Source organism: Nerophis ophidion, linkage group LG01, assembly GCF_033978795.1.
Source record: "Nerophis ophidion isolate RoL-2023_Sa linkage group LG01, RoL_Noph_v1.0, whole genome shotgun sequence".
Taxonomy (NCBI): domain Eukaryota; kingdom Metazoa; phylum Chordata; class Actinopteri; order Syngnathiformes; family Syngnathidae; genus Nerophis; species Nerophis ophidion.
This window is the reverse complement of record NC_084611.1, coordinates 34,429,863-34,451,876: the sequence shown is the minus strand read 5'-3', so window position 1 is coordinate 34,451,876 and position 22,014 is coordinate 34,429,863. Positions and strand designations below refer to the sequence as shown.

General features: G+C 42.5%; 1 protein-coding gene across 1 annotated transcript in view; it reads left to right on the top strand.

Annotated features, from left to right (window-relative positions):
- Window positions 1-17,982, top strand: part of pggt1b (protein geranylgeranyltransferase type I, beta subunit) — a 36,036-nt gene extending 18,054 nt beyond the window's left edge. The window contains exons 7-9 of the mRNA XM_061901205.1: window positions 1,575-1,759; window positions 4,692-4,800; window positions 10,974-17,982. Coding sequence (XP_061757189.1) covers window positions 1,575-1,759; window positions 4,692-4,800; window positions 10,974-11,140 — 461 coding nt within the window. The 3' untranslated portion in view covers window positions 11,141-17,982. The remainder of the gene's footprint in view (window positions 1-1,574; window positions 1,760-4,691; window positions 4,801-10,973) is intronic.
- Window positions 17,983-22,014: the final 4,032 nt, after the last annotated feature.

Genomic DNA, 22,014 nt, shown 5'->3' with positions numbered 1-22,014 from the left:
GGCTCCATTTAAAAGTTCATCATCAAAAAGTTCACAAATAGGAAGGTTTGTAAATAGAGGTTATGTATTCCTTTCATCCATCCATCCATTTCCTACCGCTTGTCCCCAAGTATCTTTTAATTAACTTTGAAAAATTAATGTATAAGTGCTAGAGCACATCAATGTGACGCTGACGTTACTGATACTTATTGACCAGTCCATACACAATAATACTACATACCACTATCTGTTTATTCCTCTTAAACGCTATAGATTCAACTGATTGTCCACAATGGGCAAAATGCAACAATCGATCACCCGAATAAGATTACTGCTAACATAAACCTTTTTTTAGCCATCTATTACAGCCTGACCTGCAACAGAATACACCATTGCGTTAATAATGTTGATATGCCACTTTTGCTCTTAGCAAGGCGAGAGAAGTGTTCAATTTTATGCCGCAAATAAAACTCCACGACACACAGGCACTATGCTGCTTTTGTTATGGCCCTCGAAAGGTGTAAAAGTAAACACGTCGGCGTTATCCCCACTCTCCATGTCGGTCCTGTTTATACAGAACAGGGGAGTGTGTTCAATCAATCAATCAATCAATGTTTACTTATATAGCCCTAAATCACTAGTGTCTCAAAGGGCTGCACAAACCACAACACAAACCACTACGACATCCTCGGTAGGCCCACATAAGGGCAAGGAAAACTCACACCCAGTGGGACGTCGGTGACAATGATGACTATGAGAACCTTGGAGAGCTTAAAGGGGCCTTTTGATTGAGAACATGTGCATTGCTCTGAATGAGCCTTGAGGCAATGGAGGAAAGTACGCAGCATGGTCGATTGCAAGCGGACATGACACGTCCGCTGATAGACTCTCAGACACACGTTCACACTCCCGCTCGCCTATTGTCACAAACGCAGATAAGCGGCAGGAGACAGTGACGCTATGTGTTCATAGTAAGTTAAATGCACGGTGATAGCAAAAAAGGCGGTGTCACATTGGAGATAAGGCACTTTTAAATCAGGAACCACTCTGCATGTTGTCTCGTCAGATAGTATTAAACATTCAATCTAAGTGTAAGATTACACAGCTGAAAGTTAATCTTTTTAAATGACAACTTTTTCAATGTAAAACTATTTCAGGATATTGGTTGACCTAATTTTCCTAAAGAAAAAATGGAAATAGAAATAATCAGTTGCACGGTCAATCTGTTGCTATTTTAAAATCTTTATTAACTGTTCGGGCTAACTGTGATGCTTGATAAGCAGAATTCTATTGCGATATTGTGCATGTTTTTCTGCTTTAAGTTAAAACTGGTGTTTTAGTGTGAATTGGCAGTCACATCCAAAATAAATTATCCTATATATTGGCAAAATCAAGTCAGAAGTTAATTCAATTAAGAGCATTATTACTCTTCAATGCAGCTCAATGGAAAAGAGGTTCATCTTTAAAGAAAGATAGGAACCATCTTAATATTTTAGGCAACAAAAGAAGCCCCTGCACAGTAAACACACACACAATCTGTTATCCATCCTAAAATACATCTCTTGACTCTTTGTGGCCCGTCTTTTTGCTGGCAGGCGGCTGGACATACTGCGCCATCGCCTCCTTATGTTTGATGGGTCGATTGGAAGAAGCGCTGACTCAGCGGGAGCTGGACAGGATCTGCCGCTGGTGCATCATGAGACAGCAGAGTGGCTTCCATGGGCGCCCCAACAAGCCTGTAGACACGTGCTACTCTTTTTGGGTGGGCGCAACATTAGAGGTACGCGTCACATGTTCTGTGTATGGTCACACATTGTTTTGCTGCAAGATATTGTTTTCAAGCACACATTTTTTGTTTCATGTTTGTTGTAATGATTTATTGCACGTTGTGTTCTTTATTACTAGACATTTAGTGTCTGTCAATACGATTGCAATTAGGCAATACATTAGGCAGTTCTGTAATTTAGCTCTTTGTTTGGTACATAGACTCTCTAAACTGCATGGGTGTCCAAAGTGAGCTACGGGGGCCATTTGCACCACACTTTTTTTTTAAATTGGTCTTTTGCACATTTTAGGAATAACAATACCAATAAATTGGAAAACAGAGTAATTTAAAAAGAAAAATTTAAAAAACTAAAATCATTACTAAAAACAATAACCTATAGCTGAGTCTTTGAATATTACTTTTTGCATCCTTTTTATAAAATTTAATCTGTTAGTTATCAACATAGCTCAAAAGGTTTTGTGCTGATTTTGATGAAACCTTAAGGTAATGTCAGAAATGGGATAACGAACAAATGATTAAAATTTCGGGGTGATCCGCAACAAATGTACTCAGTTACCTTTCAGGGATTTACATTTTTAGGGTTTTCTCGATATTCCTTATCGATGTCGGTATTCATCAGTTCTCTTATCGGTGCTATTTATAATGGGTGCAAATAAGGATGTGAAAAAAAGTATTTATTTTATAAGCACAATAGGTTGTACACCACAAACATAATGTAACATCTCACAGCAAGAAAATATTATTAATTTATCAACACCTTTTTTGTAGGTCTTAAACAAGAAAACAATGTTTGCAAAGCGCAATGCATTTGTTATGTCATCATCTTGTTAAAGGGGAACTGCATTTTTCGGGGGAATTTTGCCTATCGTTCACAGTCATTATGAAAAACATGACAATTTTTTATGCATTGTAAATATTGAGTAATGTAAATAAAAGTCTGCTTACAGCACAGCCAATGGAAATTCCACTATTTCATCCATCCATCCATCCATCCATCCATTTTCTACCGCTTATTCTAATAAATAACCATTCAAAAAGTGCCATCAATACTCAATTTACAATTTGTGACTTCAATATTAACCAAATATTCGTGATATTGTTATTTTAGACATTAACGCAGTCAAACTATTTATAGAGGCACCGCGATCACCACCGTGTGTCCCTTTTTGTTTACATCATCGAGTAGTCTACTGCTTCCTGTAAGTTTATTCTAGATCATAAAACATGCATTTCACCTGGACAGAAGAAGTTTGAGTAGGTATTCCGACAAGTTGGTACCCTTTGACAGCCAATTAGGACCCCAAAATGACCAGAACAACATGAAAAGATGCTTCAGAGCAACTTTTTGGATTATGTTATTACTTAAATGTTTAAATTTTTTGATTATATTAAAGCGGTTTGTGGACTACTGGATTGCTAGAGGGACGGTTGACAAAGCGCGATTGCGATCAAAGCGGGTTCACTTCAAATTGACAGTAACTCTTATTTTCATGCGTGTGTTTGAGGGACTTAAGAGGAGAAAATATTGTTTCTACAAACTTTTGTGTGATTTGGCTTCCTTATTTGTAATCATTCCAAGCCACCTATCAGATTCTAACCGTTTCTTTTTTTATGCGTAGCAGTGGCACCTGAAATGAATGTGACAATGTGTCATAATTACAACAGCCTAATCTTTTACTCGTAATTCATTGTCCTTCTGGACCGACCTAATTAGGAATTAGAAAACTAAGAAAGAAAGAAAGAGAACCGGTACCAAATAATTCCAGTATTTACCTTATGTTCACGTTATGAGCCTCAACTGCTCTGTTTGTATTGGTGTTAGCCTGTCTCCGCCCACAGAGACAAAGTGAGTGGAAGATGGAGAGGGTTCACTGTGTTCATTTCAATCCGCTACATAGAAGCTCAAAAGTAATTGTAAAATTTTGATTACACTTTCAGAAAATGTCAGAAATGGGATAAGATCGGACCTTTTTCTCTAAAGGCTCAAAGCGCTTTACATGAAACCATTTGTCTACATTTAAGCAACATTTTAGCCGGTTTGGGTGGCATTAGGAATAGGGTAAAATGTAGTGGACCCAAAGGCAGTGACTATGATGGCGGAAGCTGGAATCAAACCTAGAGCCCTCAAGTTGCTGAAATGGCCGTGCATCCAACGGCGCCTTGTGGTCATTAAAAAAAAAAAAAATGAAATTATGGCTGCAAGCAGCATTGAACAAATCCTGTGTGCAGTGGGAATCATGCGAGTCTGCGGGCACGCATGTCACATGCGGTCACCTCTTTCCCAACATCCTGACCTACAGAAGGGCCTTTGCCATGCTTTGCATCGCCTGCTTGGGCCCTAATTAATACATTTTTCCCACACTCCCAATATTTAAACAATTAAGACAAACTATTGTTGATATATATATATATATATATATATATATATATATATACACACACACATACATACTTATATACAAATAACACATAAATACAACAATTACTACATGAAACCGATAAGCTTATAGCTGTGTGGACAAAAAGTACATAATATCTATTGAAAAAGTTTTCAGTGACCAATAGAGACGATAGACCAAAATGTATTGGGGGAAAAGATCATTTTGGTTGACTGACATTTTCTTAGTCTTATTAGTATACAAGTATGTGGGTCATAACGGTGCCTGCCAGCGGTACCCACCACAGCGTGATCCAAAAATAAAGGAGAGCTCGACTTAAACACCAATGAGTAACACGCTATCACACCAATGTAGCTAATCTGTAAATATGTAGGTCACAGCTGTGCCAGAGGTACAAAGGAAATTTTATATATTTATATATTTTTTTTAAATGGCCAACGTGGAGGTTTTTTATGTTTTTAGGGTTGTTTTGTAAAAACAGTTGATCATTATAACATGGTCTTGCGTTTTATTGTCTGCTGTCTCAGCTATTAGATGTGTTCCAGTACACCGACTTTGACAAGAACAGAACCTTCATCCTGTCCACGCAGGATCGATTAGTGGGAGGCTTCGCCAAGTGGCCAGACAGCCATCCAGGTATGTGATTTCAAAGCTTAACTGTACAGTATCTGATAAAGGAAAATATACCGGCCCTTTTTGTAGACTAGTCTCTAAAATCAGTCATCTTACCCCTTTCATTACCTCCCTGGCTTGTGTTTCTCTCTTTCTCGCTCTCGCTCGGTACGTGCTTTAGTTTGTCCTTATAATGTGTAATTGATGAGGGGATGGAAGTGCTCACGTTACAAAGACAAAGCGATGAGGCAAAGCGGTCAGCTCTATTTGAAGCAAACCTCATACATATGGTCGAACAAAAGAGGGGTTGAAAAAAGATAAAAGTTGGATGGATAGAGAACATTGAGCTTGCTGTGGTTGTGTGCGTTCACATAAAGACGAAGAAGTTGGAAAGCTAAAGATTCCTTGCCACAAAAGGCATTATAAAAGCATTATAAAAAAACTAAAATTGCAATTGTCCAGCTGTAAGACTTTATTATTTTAGGGATGGGCTGAGAGATTACGCTAAGCCTTTTATTTTGCCGGACTATTTGGCTGGCAGTCGATCCTTTATACTGCAATCCATATCTGACCACTGTAGTGTGGTCTTTGCTCTTTGTGATCAAAATATGCGATAGTAAAATACTTTAGTTTTATTTTCTGTATATTATAAACATATCTCTAAAAGAGTGCAATGTCTGCCAGTAACTAACATTTTTGGATAGAACAATTTGTTCTCTAGGTATATCAAAGAAAGGTCCCCTATTAATGTAACAATATTTTTTGAAGTTTCAGACGATTGTGTATTGAAAGTGTGTTGTGTACTTAATGCTGCCATTTTAGACTGTAAAAGTGCATTAAAGTAGACCCTACCAGGCGCATAGCAATGTGTGTGTCTGTAGCTTTAATGCTAATGAGCGCAGTGTGACCACATTTGTCTTCAACAAAGGGTGTCCAAGAAATGCTATTATAGTTACACTATGTACAAACTGTGGCCATAAATCACATACAATAGCATTAAAGAGTGGGACAGGAGGACACAAACGTTAGCAACACTAGCTAGCAAGGCTAGTTTAGCCTGTTTGCTAAAGAAAAACACAATGATCATAATGATATCTCATATTCATAGCTGATTATTCCCTTTCTCAGATGTGTAGCAAAGCTTTTTTGTACAAAGCTGTCTCAAGTGAAGTGGTGGGCGTCGTCTAGCTAGGAGCGGCTCTGAGTTGACTCAGATGTTTTTCTTAAATGATGTCATGAAAAAGCCCCATGTTCAAAAGGGACCTTTCTCTCATAAGTGGACCAGTCAAGTGAAGAAAATTATTTTTTTTCTAATGTCATAAATCAGCTTATAGGACACCCATCCATTTCCTGCCGCTTATTACCTTCGGGTTCGCGGGGGGCACTGGAGCCTATCTCAGCTTTATTCGGGCGGAAAGCGGGGTACACCTTGAACAAGTCGCCATTTCATAGCAGGGCCAACACAGATAGACAGGCAACATTCCCCTTCACACACTAGGGACACATTACTGTTAAAACGTCATAAAAACGTATTGTGTCAACGGTAGGGCTGCAGCGATTTATTGATTAAAACAAAAAAGCATCGGTTTGCATTTTGTATCTTCGATGAGTTCTTTAATTAGTATAATACGCAGACATTGTATTGCGCAGTGCACACGAGTGCATTGTACCTATTGATGATGCGGCTTATTACTCAGTGGCCTAGTGGTTAGAGTGTCCACCCTGAGATCGGTTGGTTGTGAGTTCAAACCCCGGCCGAGTCTTTGGTATGAACAAGTAAATGGGTCAAATGCATAGGACAAATTTCACCACACCTAGTGTGTGTATGACAATCATTGGTACTTTAACTTTAACTTACTTAACTTAACTTGTGCTGCTAACGCAGTGGCCTGTATGTGGGGGGTGGAGATGGCTGGCCGATGGCAAGAGATGGCTTGGAAAAACGACGACGACAAAGTGGACCAGATTTTGCAATCATTCAAAAGTGAAAATGACAGACCTTGTGGTGAAATGTATGCACCTGTCAACTGGAGCTGACATTTACAAAGGATCCAGCACATTACCAGAAATCATTCTTCATGTTTAAGAGTAGCAAAAAGCAATAAAATAAAAGTTTATTTAGGTACTGCATATCTCGGAAGTATTCACAGCGCTTTACTTTTCATCCACATGTTGTTATGTTACTTCCTAATTCCAAAATGGAATACTTTTGTTCTTGTCCTTAAAATTCTACACACAATGCCACATAATGACAATGTGAAAAATTAGCTTTTTGCAAATTTATTAAAAAATGAACTTAGAAATCATATGCACATAAGTATTAACAGCTTTTGCTAAGTACTTTTTTGATGCACCTTTGGCAAGACTCACAGCCTCAAGCCTTTTTGAATACGATGCAAACCCTCTTGGCACACCTATCGTTGGACAGTTTCGACCATACCTCTTTGCAGCTCTTCTCAATCAGGTTGGATGGGAAGCTTCGGTGGTATTGGCTTGGTGATGAGCAGTGCCTGGTTTCCTCCAAACATGATGCTTGGCATTGACGCCAAAGAGTTCGAGCTTTGACTCGTCAGACCAGTGAATATTGGTTGTCATAGTCTGTGACTCTTTCACGTGCATTTTGGCAAACTCCAGGTGGGCTCCCACGTGCTTTCTACTGCAAAATTGCTTCTGTCTTGCCACTATACCATACAGGCCTGATTGGTGAATTGCTGCATGGATGGTTGTCCTTATGTACGGAATGCAGAGACATTCTGGATGAAAACCAACGCTTTCCCATCTAATCTGATGGAGCTTGAGAATTAGTGCAAAGATGAATGGACAGAAGTGCCAAAGACAGGTGTGCCACGCTTGTGGCATCAAATTTAACAATACTTTAGACTGGAATTTCTGACAAAGGTGCATCAACGAAGTATTGAGCAATGGGTCTGCATACTTATGTGATTTTTTTATGTTTTTACTTTTAATACATTTACAAGCAATTTAAGTTTTTTTTTTTTTTTTCCTTCAGGATGGGTTGCTGAGTGTACAATGTTTGTGATAGTAGCAAATTGCTGCAATGAAGCAAAGGGCAACATTTAAAGGGGTCTGAATACTTTCCATACACATAAATATGTTTATTATTGTGTGTGTCCTGAATACTTTCCATACACACTGTATACTCATTAATTTTATATTAAAATCGTATTTGTTATATTTTTTTCATATTTATGTGTGTGTCCTTATGTATGTATACATAAATATATATATTATATACATGGTAGAACAGGGGTTAGTGCATGTGCCTCACAATACGAGGGTTCTGAGTAGTCCTGAGTTCAATCCCGGCCTCGGGATCTTTTTGTGTGAAGTTTGCATGTTCTCCCCGTGACTGCGTGGGTTCCCTCCGGGTACTCCGGCTTTTTCCCACCTCCAAAGACATGCACCTGGGGATAGGTTGATTGGTAACACTAAAATTGGCCCTAGTTTCTGAATGTGAGTGTGAATGTTGTCTGTCTATCTGTGTTGGCCCTGTGATGAGGTGGTGACTTGTCCAGGGTGTACACTGCCTTCCGCCCGAATGCAGCTGAGATAGGCTCGCGACCAAACAAAGGGACAAGCGGTCGAAAATGGATGGATATAAATATATATATATATATGGATGGATATATATGGATGGATATATATATATATATATATATATACACACATATACATGGGTCCATTTCCATTTATTACAATTAATAAGAAAACGTAAATGCCTTACTTACCAATCAAAGAGGAAATTAGCAAGTTTGGCTTTAGATTAAAAAATCTTCTTTGCCTTCAATTGTCTCTGTCTTTCAAAGGAATTCCAATACAAATCCTCGATTCGTTCCTGGCTTTGTGTTGAATAAGTTGAGGATTGTAACGACGCCATTTAGATTTAGTAAGGTCTAACATGTTTAGTAACTTTACCAGTGGTAGTAGCTCGACAAAGAGGGCGGTGCATAACTGGCAACCTGGATGTGAGAAACTCACAGACTTTTTAGATTGTCAAACGGTGGAGAGCAAGGCATCGACATGAAAAAAAACAACAATATTTCGGGGCTGTAAAGCTAGTTTTGAAAAAAGCATATCCTGGGTGAACTACCGTCAGTTATAAAGGTATTTGAAAAGAACATGATTCATTAATGCATTTTAGGGATATTTTAGGGACTAGCGGTAGAAAAATGGATGGATGGACATATCAGGGCCATTTAATGATGACTTGACATGAAATTATTACATATGGCACCTTTTAAGTGGGGTTAGATGTAATTACTGAATACGATTAAAATCAAAAGTAAGATTACTAATTCACTAAAAAATTTTGTGGGGCCCTCTGTTGTGGAACAATTGGTTCCTAAGGTCAAAAAGGTTGAGAACCCCCGGAAAAAAGCACCTTGAGACAACAATATGTCTTCCTTCAATCGTTATTTTTGCAAATTCATGTGTAAAATTAAAAAAATCACATCGAATTGCAGTCGCAGTTTTGAAGAGAAAAATCGCAAATAGTTTTTTTCTCAAAATCCTGCAGCTGTAATTACATGATTACTAAAGTAATCGATAGGTGCAGCCCTAATAAGCGAGGACCTTTTAAAAGTGACCAGACTTTAAAATCTCCATGTTATGCCAACTAACATAATCACTGGAATGAAGATATACATATTAAAGGCCTACTGAAGTGAGATTTTCTTATTTAAACGGGGATAGCAAGTCCATTCTATGTGTCATACTTGATCATTTCGCGATATTGCCATATTTTTGCTGAAAGGATTTAGTAGAGAACATCGACGAAAAAGTTCGCAACTTTTGGTCGCTAATAAAAAAGCCTTGCCTGTACCGGAAGTAGTAGACGATGTGCGCGTGACGTCACTGGTTGTAGGGCTCCTCACATTGTTTATAATCATAGCCACCAGCAGCAAGTGCAGTTCGGACCGAGAAAGCGACGAGTTCCCCATTAATTTGAGCGTGGATGAAAGATGTGTGGATGAGGAAAGTTAGAGTGAAGCACTAAAAAAAAAAAGGTGACGGTAGTGTGAGCGATTCAGATGTAATTAGACACATTTAATAGGATAATTCTGGAAAATCCCTTATCTGCTTATTGTGTTAATAGTGTTTTAGTGAGATTACTTACCTGAAAGTCGGAGGGCTGCGATGAACGCCAGTGTCTCTGAAAGAAGCCAATGCAGGAGCCAAGATCACAGCTGCCTTTTTGACAGCTACAGGAGGAGGTCGCATAATCTACTCAAGTCTCCGGTAAGAGCCGACTTAAAATCACAATTTTCCCATCCAAAAACTTGCTGGTTGACGTAGAGAAACATGTTTGTTTGACCGCTCTGTGTTCAAGCTTCACAACAAACAAAGAAACACCGGCTGTGTTTCGGGGTCCAAATTACTGTGTAATTATGCGATGAAAAGAGACTACTTTTAGCCTTTCATGGTGCTGGGCTAATATGTCCGCTACAATCCGAAACGTCACAAAAACGCGTCATTATATGCGTCGTCATTCCGCGATGTTTTCAACAAGAAACTCTGCGGGACATTTAAAATTGTAATTTAGTAAACTAAACCGTATTGGCATGTGTTGCAATGTTAAGATTTCATCATTGATATAGAAACCATCAGACTGCGTGGTCGGTAGTAGTGGGTTTCAGTAGGTCTTTAACGCAAGCCTTCTGATTTAACAGCCTTTTTATGTATGTTATCTGATTGTCAGTAACCTTGGATGTTTTATAGCTCCAGTGACGGTTGCAGGTCCACTACACACACATACATCTCACATGATTGAGTCACTATAAATCCAGCGGGCTGTGCTTTGATTGATTCTAATGCAGGCTTCCAATCGTCTATAATTTCATTATAATTCAATTACTGGTCCATTTACTGGTCTGTGCAGCTTTTATGCCGATCCCCGAGGACAGGCAAGGGTTATGGGACTATTTCCTTTGAATTATTCATTATCTGTTTGAAGGAGCAACACAAAGAGAAGGGATGTGTCATGGCAGGGTCAGATGCTTGTTTAATTGAGTAAATGGGACGTGAGGTGACACGCATTGTGGTGTCTTCGCTGAGTGTGTACTGACCTGACACGTGCAGATGCTTTATGTTCAGACACATGATTACCATCTCTGACCTACATTCACCCCTTTTCACGCAGTCACTCTTTTTTTTTATTCATCCTTGTCCACCGCCAGACCCTCTGCACGCCTACTTGGGCCTGTGCGGTTTGTCTCTGATCGGAGAGCCCAGCCTGAGGAAGGTCCACCCGGCTCTCAACATCACCCAGAGGGCCTTTGAGCACCTCCGCCAGCTGCAGCAGACATGGAGGGACAGTAGCGGCGGCTGCAGCGGACAGCACTGACAGGACAACCAACCAGCATGTTCAGTAAACACACGTCTAAGGAGTCTTTTTTTTTTTTTTTTTTTTTAACCTAGGTGGCCTCCTTTTTATTTGAGGACAACAGGAGTGTCCAGCTAGTAACTCTGGAAAGTGGCCTTTCCTTTACATAAAGATGCCTTTTGGTGAAAAAAAAAAAAAAAATGAACAAAAAATATGTGCCAGGACAAAATCACCAGAGACCTGAAGAAATAACAGGTGCCAAATTGTCTCCGTCATGATTATGAATTGAAAGAAAACCTGTGGATGTGGTGCAGCAATGTTTAAGGATGTGTTTTGGCTGATTTATAGTTAACAGTGTTATGTCAGATGGACATGAAACCTTTTAGCAGCACCCTCATGGACAACAGCTTCTTATGCACACAAGACCTAATCATGCATTTGAAGGGGACCGATCTTTATTCTGACGGAAAATGTGGAAAAAAGTTTAAACCACCCTGTGAAGAGGTGGCGACTTGTTCAGGGTGTACGCTGCCTTCCGCCCGAATGCAGCTGAGGTAGGCTCCAGCACCCCCCGCCACCCCAAAAGGGACAAGCAATAGAAAATGGATGGAGGGATGGAAGTATAGACCAGTCATGTTGTCCTTGGAAGCACAGCACCTTCTAAGGACAGACGGTTCATAATCACTAACACCCTTTCAGTGCTTTTATTGACCTTTTCAAAGCTTACCACTCTCAAAAAGGTTAATTCCTGCCCGGCAGATTTCATCTCAACCCTCCTTCTACCACCATCTGTGTTTGCTAATGAGGAGGTATGATCAGGTGGTGCTGCACCCAAAGGAGATTAGTAGAAAACCACCTGAAGGGACTCTTTGGTCTTCTGGAAGATTGTTCTACAACACCTGCAGGAAACAAAAGAAAACATCTTCTAGGAGCAAACGGGAATAAAACGTCCCTTAGGGAATTTCTCTTTTTGATCCCGTGAGCTGGCCTGGCTCAGACAGATTCACCATTGCCGACAGTAACTATTTAATAGATTCACTTGATAGCCATCTTTCACCTCAGGCTCTAGTTGCAACGTCTTGGTTTTCCTATCATTGGTGTGTAATCCTTCCCAAAGCCTTTTTCAGCAAGTGAATCGTAAGCCCCTTTTTAAAGAAAGATCCTGCAAAATGGCTGTCAATGAAAGATCCAGCATTTATTCACCTTTGCCTTTTTACACAGAACATAATGAACCAAAATATTTTCAATCGGAGGTAGTGTTAGCATCTAGTGTGACGAATACATAACTGGACAAACAACCACGCTATTGTTAGTTCTAGTGCTTGGTCAGTTGGGGTTCTTCATTGGGTGACGTAAACCACTGCTGGCTCACTGGTCGTCATCGCTGCATCATTCTAGCTTACTTTAACTTAGCTGTGCCTTACACTGTATCGTCTTCTCAGTCTTTTACCTGTCAACCGTACCGTTTCCCCGTTAAACTCAAGTAGTTTTGTCCTTCTGTCCCAGCATCTTCCTGTTCCCATAAACTCCAGCTGAAGCAGTGCTTCTCAATTATTTTGTTACGCCTCCCGCCTTAAGAAGCAAAAAAACCTTCCGCGCCTCACACCACTCTCTGCCATGACTATGAATAATATTTGTCTATTATAAGTCCACCTGATTGATTGAAACTTATGCACAGTACGGTACATATTCCGTACAATTGACCACTAAATGGTAACGCCCGAATACGTTTTTCAACTTGTTTCAGTCGGGGTCCACGTTAATCAATTCATTGTATCCTTATTAGCAATAAAGAAAAAGATGATCTTTATTGTCGCATGTACATGTACAGCGAAATGTAGTCTGCATTTGACCCATCCTCTCTTCTTAACAGGCACAATACTTTAAACCACACTGCAAAAGTCAGTGTTCAAAGACAAGAAAAAAAAAAAAATATATATATATATATATACAAAAATTAAGGGTATTTTACTTGAACTAAGCAAAATTATCTGCCAATAGAAGAAGAAAATTTGGATTGAACCTGAAACATAATCCTGAAAGGAAACTAGTGTGTGAATGTCAGTGTGAATGTCGTCCATCTATCTGTGTTGGCCCTGCGATGAAGTGGCGACTTGTCCAGGGTGGACTCCGCCTTCCGCCCAAATGCAGCTAAGATAGGCTCCAGCATCCCCCGCCACCCCAAAAGGGACAAGTGGTAGAAAATGAATTATACAATTTGTGCAGTTTTTTAAAATCAAAATGAGGACGTTAAAATTTATAGCTACAATGACAACGTTTTGTAGTGCGTAGCTATTCGTAATGGGGTTTTAAGAGCGACACGAACGACATGATACTAATAAAGCATGTTCCCCGGGGTCACACGTGCCCCCCGCTAAGGCACCACTTGATAAACATTGCTGTTCAAAATAAAAGCACACCACTGCACAGGTGACAATGATGACAAATGGACAGCGTTGTAGAGGAGGATGCACATGAAGACATCCATCCGTCCATCTATTTCCTACCGCTTATTCCCTTTGGGGTCGCGGGGGGCGCTGGTACCTATCTCTGCTACAATCGGGCGGAAGGCGGGTACACCCTGGACAAGTCGCCACCTCATCGCAGCACATGAAGACATATAAAGCCCAAATTTGTATGAATATCTTGACAAATGGGAGGCCTATTATTCTTAATAGGGAAGTCAGACACATTTTTTGTAAGATTTGTAACGCCAATTGTCGGACATCACACAGAGGGAAAAAAATATGTGAGCCAGCGTGAAAAATCTCTCAAGCGTAATACCAGTTTATTTTTTTATTAACGCTACGTCAACTAGAAATGTTACACTGCCCGTGTTTTTAAATGCGAATGTTGCCAATTTGTATCCTTAACCTGACCAACAGGCCGAAAACCCTCATTCTCACTCGCAGTCTCATTTCTGCTGATGCGTTCAATGCGACGTGATTTTCAGTTTCCAACCACTCCTGTCACAGGTGTTCCTCAGGGTTCAACTGTAGGGCCCTTGCTATTTTATGCTAAATAACCTTTTGTCACTACCACCAGCCACCCCCAGCCCCCTAATTTTAGGAAGTGAATTGGATCAACTAAATGGTAAATGGGTTATACTTATTATATATAGTGCTTTTCTACCTTTTTTAAGGAACTTAAAGCGCTTTGACACTATTTCCACATTCACTCATTCACACACTGTGTGCTGCCATGCAAGGCGCTAACCAGGGCACATCAGGAGCACGGGTGAAGTGTCTTTCTCAAGGACACAACGGACGTGACTAGGATGGTAGAAGGTGGGGATTGAACCAGGAACCCTCAGGTTGCTGGCACAGCCACGCTCCCAACCGCGCCATGCCGTCCCCCGTGAAGGATAAACAAACATGTTGTGGATTAAGCCATGATGGACCTCATCTTGTAAATCAAAGGTTGTTGGAACAACACCCTCGCACCTTGGGTAAACACCAAGGGGAGACTTCTGCCTTCTAAGCCCAGGCAGAGAGGTGGAGGAGGAGGGATCACTGAGAGTGGAGCAGCAGGATGAATAAATCATTGGCAACATCCATTATTAAGGGAAACTGGCGGGCAGTGACGTCACACGCTCCCAACTCCTTATAACGAGAGAACAATAACAACGCGTCTTTTACTATTATTCTCATCGCTTATACCGCGTTACAGTTTTTCCCTGGCCTCTTTGGAGTGCAAGTGTCACCCGGGAATGGTTTGTTTTAGCTGGCTGTCAGACCCAACAACAAAACTGAAGGCGATATGGCCTTTTATTAATATCTTGATATTTTTAGGCCATGTAACGATACACAATATATATTGCCATATTTTGCCTTGAATGAACACTTGATGCATATAATCACAGCAGTATGATGATTCTGTGTGTCTACATTAAAACATTCTCGTTCATACTGCTTTAATATATGCTTATATAAAACTTTCATGCAGAGAGGGAAATCACAACTAAGTCATTTGACCAAAACTGTAGTTATTAAGCAGTGGCATAAACGTTCATGTCATTTCAAAACAGAAAGTGCAAGATTGTCAGAGACATTTTAAAACAAGCTATTAGAGTGAATTATATTTATAGTGAATTATAATTTTGTGCATGATGTCACTAAGATGACATATCAAAACAAAACTGAATTAAAGTGCACTTTTTGTACAGAGCCACTGCAATAGTTTAGAACAAATAAAGTGCACTTTTGTGCATGATGTCACAAGATATTTCGATAAGTTATCAATTGAAAATGAGTTAAATAATAGGAGATCAAAATAGTGTATGTCCTTCGCTATGTGGAAGGTTCCTGCGGACGTTATCTCCTTTTGTTGTTGACTTTTGTTTTCATACGGTGTTGATCTGGAAATAGTTGCTTCAGCATTTTGTGGGTGTTTCATCGAACAGAGATGTTGACATGCCGTGTTTCAAGCACTCTTCATTTTCTCGCGGTTGACTTTTCAAATGAGACAAAAGCATTGCTCCAAAAAGTAGCAGCACTGCTAATTTGTAGCAACGACTTTGCCGCATAATTGTTCAACATCTTCCCGCTTGAAGCCAAACCACCGCCAAACGATGGACCCCTTCCTTGGGAATTTATTCTTCCTTCATTTGTTACCAGATTGGCACCTTCTCTCTTTTGTATTACCACTCGCACCTCACCGTTAGCATCATAGCTAACGTTACCATGTCGCTACCTCTCTGCTCCGCGGGAGCGTGTGACGTTGCACTCGTGACGTATGTAAGAAGGTGCACTGGTTTAAGTCTCTGTGTGAAGGAGAGACAAGAAAGAGTGGGAAACGCATGCAGTGTAATGCCCGCAGCTAAAAGCAACTGCGTGAGAACGTATACTCGAATATCACCATATAGTCATTTTCTATATCACACAGAGACAAACCCGCGATATATCGCTAAATCGCCCAGCCCTATTGAATAAACACACAATTTTCTGCATCTGCATGATTCTGGCTTTCAAATGCAGCGCTGCTTTAACGGGAGCCCGGACCAATTCTAATGGACTTCTTTAGATTTGTCTTCTAAAGCCTGGAGACCGCTTCATTATGGAGAAGTATTCCTTCGCCACACTTGTGCCTCGTAGATTGTTGTTCTAATGTCTCCGCTCGGGATGGTCTCCTGCTGGCCCCACTATGGACTGGAATCCCACTATTTTATGTTGGATCCACTATGGACTGGCCTTTTACAATATTATGTTAGACCCACTATGGACTGGACTCCCACTATTTTATGTTAGATCCACTATGGATTGGCCTTTTACAATATTATGTTAGACCCACTATGGACTGGACTCCCACTATTTTATGTTAGATCCACTATGGACTGGACTCTCACAATTTTATGCTAGATCCACTATAGACTGGACTCTCACTATTATGTTAGATCCACTAGGGACTGGACTCTCACAATTTTATGTGAGATCCACTATGGACTGGACTATCACTATTATGTTAGATCCACTAGGGACTGGACTCTTACAATATTATTCCAGATCCACTATGGACTGGACTTTCACTATTACGCTAGCTCCACTATGGACTGGACTCTCACTATTATGCTAGATCCACTATGGACTGGACTCTCCCTATTATGTTAGATCCACTATGTACTGGACTATCACAATATTATGCTAGATCCACTATGGACTGGACTCTCACTATTATGTTAGATCCACTATGGACTGGACTCTCACTATTATGTTAGATCCGCTATGGACTGGACTCTCCCAATATTATGCTAGATCCACTATGGACTGAACTCTCACTATTATGTTAGATCCACTATGGACTGGACTCTCACTATTATGCTAGATCCACTATGGACTGGACTTTGACTATTATGTTAGATCCACTATGGACTGGACTCTCACTATTATGCTAGATCCACAATGGACTGGACTCTCACTATTATGCTAGATCCACTATGGACTAGACTCTCACTATTATGCTAGATCCACTATGGACTGGACTCTCACTATTATGTTAGATCCACTATGGACTGGACTCTCACTATTATGTTAGATCCACTATGGACTGGACTCTCACTATTATGCTAGATCCACTATGGACTGGACTCTCACTATTATGTTAGATCCACTATGGACTGGACTCTCACTATTAGGCCAGATCCACTATGGACTAGACTCTCACTATTATGTTTTATCAACTCTACGTCCATTGCACCAGACGCCCAGGGGTGGGGATCCCCACATCTTCGGTCCCCTCCGAGGTTTCTCATTGTACCATTGGGTTGAGTTTTTCCTTGCCCTGATGTGGGATCTGAGCCGAGGATGTCGTTGTGGCTTGTGCAGCCCTTTGAGACACTTCTGATTTAGGGCTGTATAAGTAAACATTGATTGATTGATTGAATGATAATGTCCCTCAGCAATGCTTTTTTTCATAAATTTTTTCCTCAACCCATTTTTTTTTAGAAAAACAGACAAACTGAAAAGTTGAAAACACACGTTTTTGTTCTTGCAATCAGGATTCTAATGCATTTCTCAGAGAAAGAAAATCCACGGATGCATCAGTTCCCTCGGTCGCTTACGGAGCATATGGAGCCTGTTACTCGGCCTCAATAGCTGCCTGCAGTGGGGGTCGTTGTTTGGACCCCTCCCACGCCACACATGCATATACATAATGTAACATGAAATGCCATTTATTTTTTTTATGCTTTGTAGAGACATCAAGTGTAGGTAAAAAATGTACATGACTATAAATATTTGCAAGCAAGATGTATAAGCGGGCGGATATGCGAATGTTGATTGGTTAGCCATGTTTGAATAACGTGAGGAACCGAGCTTGGCAGCAAATACTGCATCTGTGGTAAATAATAAAAACATTACGCACACATATCCATGTGTCTTTTGTTTTACTTATGTTTACTCATAATAGAATAAACACATTCGGTGGCATCCATGCAAACTTGAATTTGCATTAAATGAAACGTTGGTCCTCACTTTTTCCACATGACTAAATTATTGTTATGGCGCCCCTTATTGGTTGTGGTCTAAATTTTCTGGAAGACAAAGATTTGTAATCATTCGACCAGTCATTCTCAAACTGTGGTACGTGTACCGCTAGTGGTACTCGGAATAAATAAAGGACTTGTATAACGTACAGTGTTTTATTTTCCTATATTCAGTGTTACTGTTCAAACTGTGTGTAATGTTATATAAACGGGTTGTATTTGTATAGCGCTTTTCTACCTTCAAGGTACTCAAAGCGCTTTGACACTACTTCCACATTTACCCATTCACACACACATTCACACACTGATGGAGGGAGCTGCCATGCAAGGCGCTAACCAGCACCCATCAGGAGCAAGGGTGAAGTGTCTTGCTCAGGACACAACGGACGTGACGAGGTTGGTACTAGGCGGGATTTGAACCTGTGACCCTCGGGTTGCGCACGGCCACTCTGCCACTGCGCCATGCCGTTCCTATATGTGTGTGTATGTATGTATATATATATATATATATATATATATGTATGTATGTATATATATATATATATATATATGTATATATATATATATATACATATGTATGTATATATATATATATGTATATATATATATATATGTATATATATATATATATATATATATATATATATCCATCCCGGGACCCCGAAATGAATAAGCGGTAGAAAATGGATGGATATACATAATAAGCGGTAGAAATGGATGGATATACAGTATATATATATATCTGAGCTGCAACCTTATCGTGGTAGAGGAGTTTGCGTGTCCCAATGATCCTAGGAGCTATGTTGTCCGGGGGCATAAAGCCCCCTGGTAGGGTCTCCCAAGGCAAACAGGTTCTAGGTGAGGGATCAGACAAAGAGCAGCTCGAAGACCTTTATGAAGATGAAAAACCATGGACCCAGATTTCCCTCGCCCGGACGCGGGTCACCGGGGCCCCCCTCTGGAGCCAGGCCCGGAAGTGGGGCACGATGGCGAGCGCCTGGTGGCCGGGCCTGTTCCCATGGGGCCCGGCCGGGCACAGCCCGAAGAGGCAACGTGGGTCACCCCTCCAATGGGCTCACCACCCATAGCAGGGGCCATAGAGGTCGGGTGCATTGTGAGCTGGGCGACAGCCGAAGGCAGGGCACTTGGCGGTCCGATCCTCGGCTACAGAAGCTAGCTCTTGGGACGTGGAACGTCACGTCACTGGGGGGGAAGGAGCCTGAGCTAGTGCGCGAAGTCGAGAAATTCCGGCTGGATATAGTTGGACTCACTTCGACGCACAGCAAGGGCTCTGGAACCACTTCTCTCGAGAGGGATTGGACCCTCTTCCACTCTGGCGTTGCCGGCAGTGAGAGGCGACGGGCTGGGGTGGCAATTCTTGTTTCCCCCCGGCTCAAAGCCTGTACGTTGGAGTTCAACCCGGTGGACGAAAGGGTAGCCTCCCTCCGCCTTCGGGTGGGGGGACGGGTCCTGACTGTTGTTTGTGCTTATGCACCAAACAGCAGTTCAGAGTACCCACCCTTTTTGGGAGCACTCGAGGGAGTACTGGAAAGTGCTCCCCCGGGTGATTCCCTTGTCCTACTGGGAGACTTCAACGCTCACGTTGGCAACGACAGTGAAACCTGGAGAGGCGTGATTGGGAAGAATGGCCGCCGGGATCTGAACCCGAGTGGTGTTTTGTTTTTGGACTTTTGTGCTCGTCACAGTTTGTCGATAACAAACACCATGTTCAAACATAAGGGTGTCCATATGTGCACTTGGCACCAGGACACCCTAGGCCGCAGTTCCATGATCGACTTTGTAGTTGTGTCATCGGATTTGCGGCCTCATGTTTTGGACACTCGGGTGAAGAGAGGGGCGGAGCTTTCTACCGATCACCACCTGGTGGTGAGTTGGCTGCGATGGTGGGAGAGGATGCCGGACAGACCTGGGAGGCCCAAACGCATTGTGAGGGTCTGCTGGGAACGTCTGGCAGAGTCTCCTGTCAGACAAAGTTTTAATTCCCACCTCCGGAAGAACTTTGAACATGTCACGAGGGAGGTGCTGGACATTGAGTCCGAGTGGACCATGTTCCGCACCTCTATTGTCGAGGCGGCAGATCGGAGCTGTGGCCGCAAGGTAGTTGGTGCCTGTCGGGGCGGCAATCCTAAAACCCCTTGGTGGACACCAGCGGTGAGGGATGCCGTCAAGCTGAAGAAGGAGTCCTATCGGGTCCTTTTGGCTCATAGGACTCCGGAGGCAGTGGACAGGTACCGACAGGCCAAGCGGTGTGCAGCTTCAGCGGTCGCGGAGGCAAAAACTCGGACATGGGAAGAGTTCGGGGAAGCCATGGAAAACGACTTCCGGACGGCTTCGAAGCGATTCTGGACCACCGTCCGCCGCCTCAGGAAGGGGAAGCAGTGCACTATCAACACCGTGTATGGTGCGGATGGTGTTCTGCTGACCTCGACTGCGGATGTTGTGGATAGGTGGAAGGAATACTTCGAAGACCTCCTCAATCCCACCAACACGTCTTCCTATGAGGAAGCAGTGCCTGGGGAATCTGTGGTGGACTCTCCTATTTCTGGGGCTGAGGTCGCTGAGGTAGTTAAAAAGCTCCTCGGTGGCAAGGGCCCAGGGGTGGACAAGATCCGCCCGGAGTTCCTTAAGGCTCTGGATGCTGTGGGGCTGTCTTGGTTGACAAGACTTTGCAGCATCGCGTGGACATCGGGGGCGGTACCTCTGGATTGGCAGACCGGGGTGGTGGTTCCTCTCTTTAAGAAGGGGGACCGGAGGGTGTGTTCCAACTATCGTGGGATCACACTCCTCAGCCTTCCCGGTAAGGTTTATTCAGGTGTACTGGAGAGGAGGCTACGTCGGATAGTCGAACCTCGGATTCAGGAGGAACAGTGTGGTTTTCGTCCTGGTCGTGGAACTGTGGACCAGCTCTATACTCTCGGCAGGGTTCTTGAGGGTGCATGGGAGTTTGCCCAACCAGTCTACATGTGCTTTGTGGACTTGGAGAAGGCATTCGACCGTGTCCCTCGGGAAGTCCTGTGGGGAGTGCTCAGAGAGTATGGGGTATCGGACTGTCTTATTGTGGCGGTCCGTTCCCTGTACGATCAGTGCCAGAGCTTGGTTCGCATTGCCGGCAGTAAGTCGAACACATTTCCAGTGAGGGTTGGACTCCGCCAAGGCTGTCCTTTGTCACCGATTCTGTTCATAACTTTTATGGACAGAATTTCTAGGCGCAGTCAAGGCGTTGAGGGGTTCCGGTTTGGTAACCGCAGGATTAGGTCTCTGCTTTTTGCAGATGATGTGGTCCTGATGGCTTCATCTGACCGGGATCTTCAGCTCTCGCTGGATCGGTTCGCAGCCGAGTGTGAAGCGACCGGAATGAGAATCAGCACCTCCAAATCCGAGTCCATGGTTCTCGCCCGGAAAAGGGTGGAGTGCCATCTCCGGGTTGGGGAGGAGACCCTGCCCCAAGTGGAGGAGTTCAAGTACCTAGGAGTCTTGTTCACGAGTGGGGGAAGAGTGGATCGTGAGATCGACAGGCGGATCGGTGCGGCGTCTTCAGTAATGCGGACGTTGTACCGATCCGTTGTGGTGAAGAAGGAGCTGAGCCGGAAGGCAAAGCTCTCAATTTACCGGTCGATCTACGTTCCCATCCTCACCTATGGTCATGAGCTTTGGGTCATGACCGAAAGGATAAGATCACGGGTACAAGCGGCCGAAATGAGTTTCCTCCGCCGTGTGGCGGGGCTCTCCCTTAGAGATAGGGTGAGAAGCTCTGCCATCCGGGAGGAACTCAAAGTAAAGCCGCTGCTCCTCCACATCGAGAGGAGCCAGATGAGGTGGTTCGGGCATCTGGTCAGGATGCCACCCGAACGCCTCCCTAGGGAGGTGTTTAGGGCACGTCCAACCGGTAGGAGGC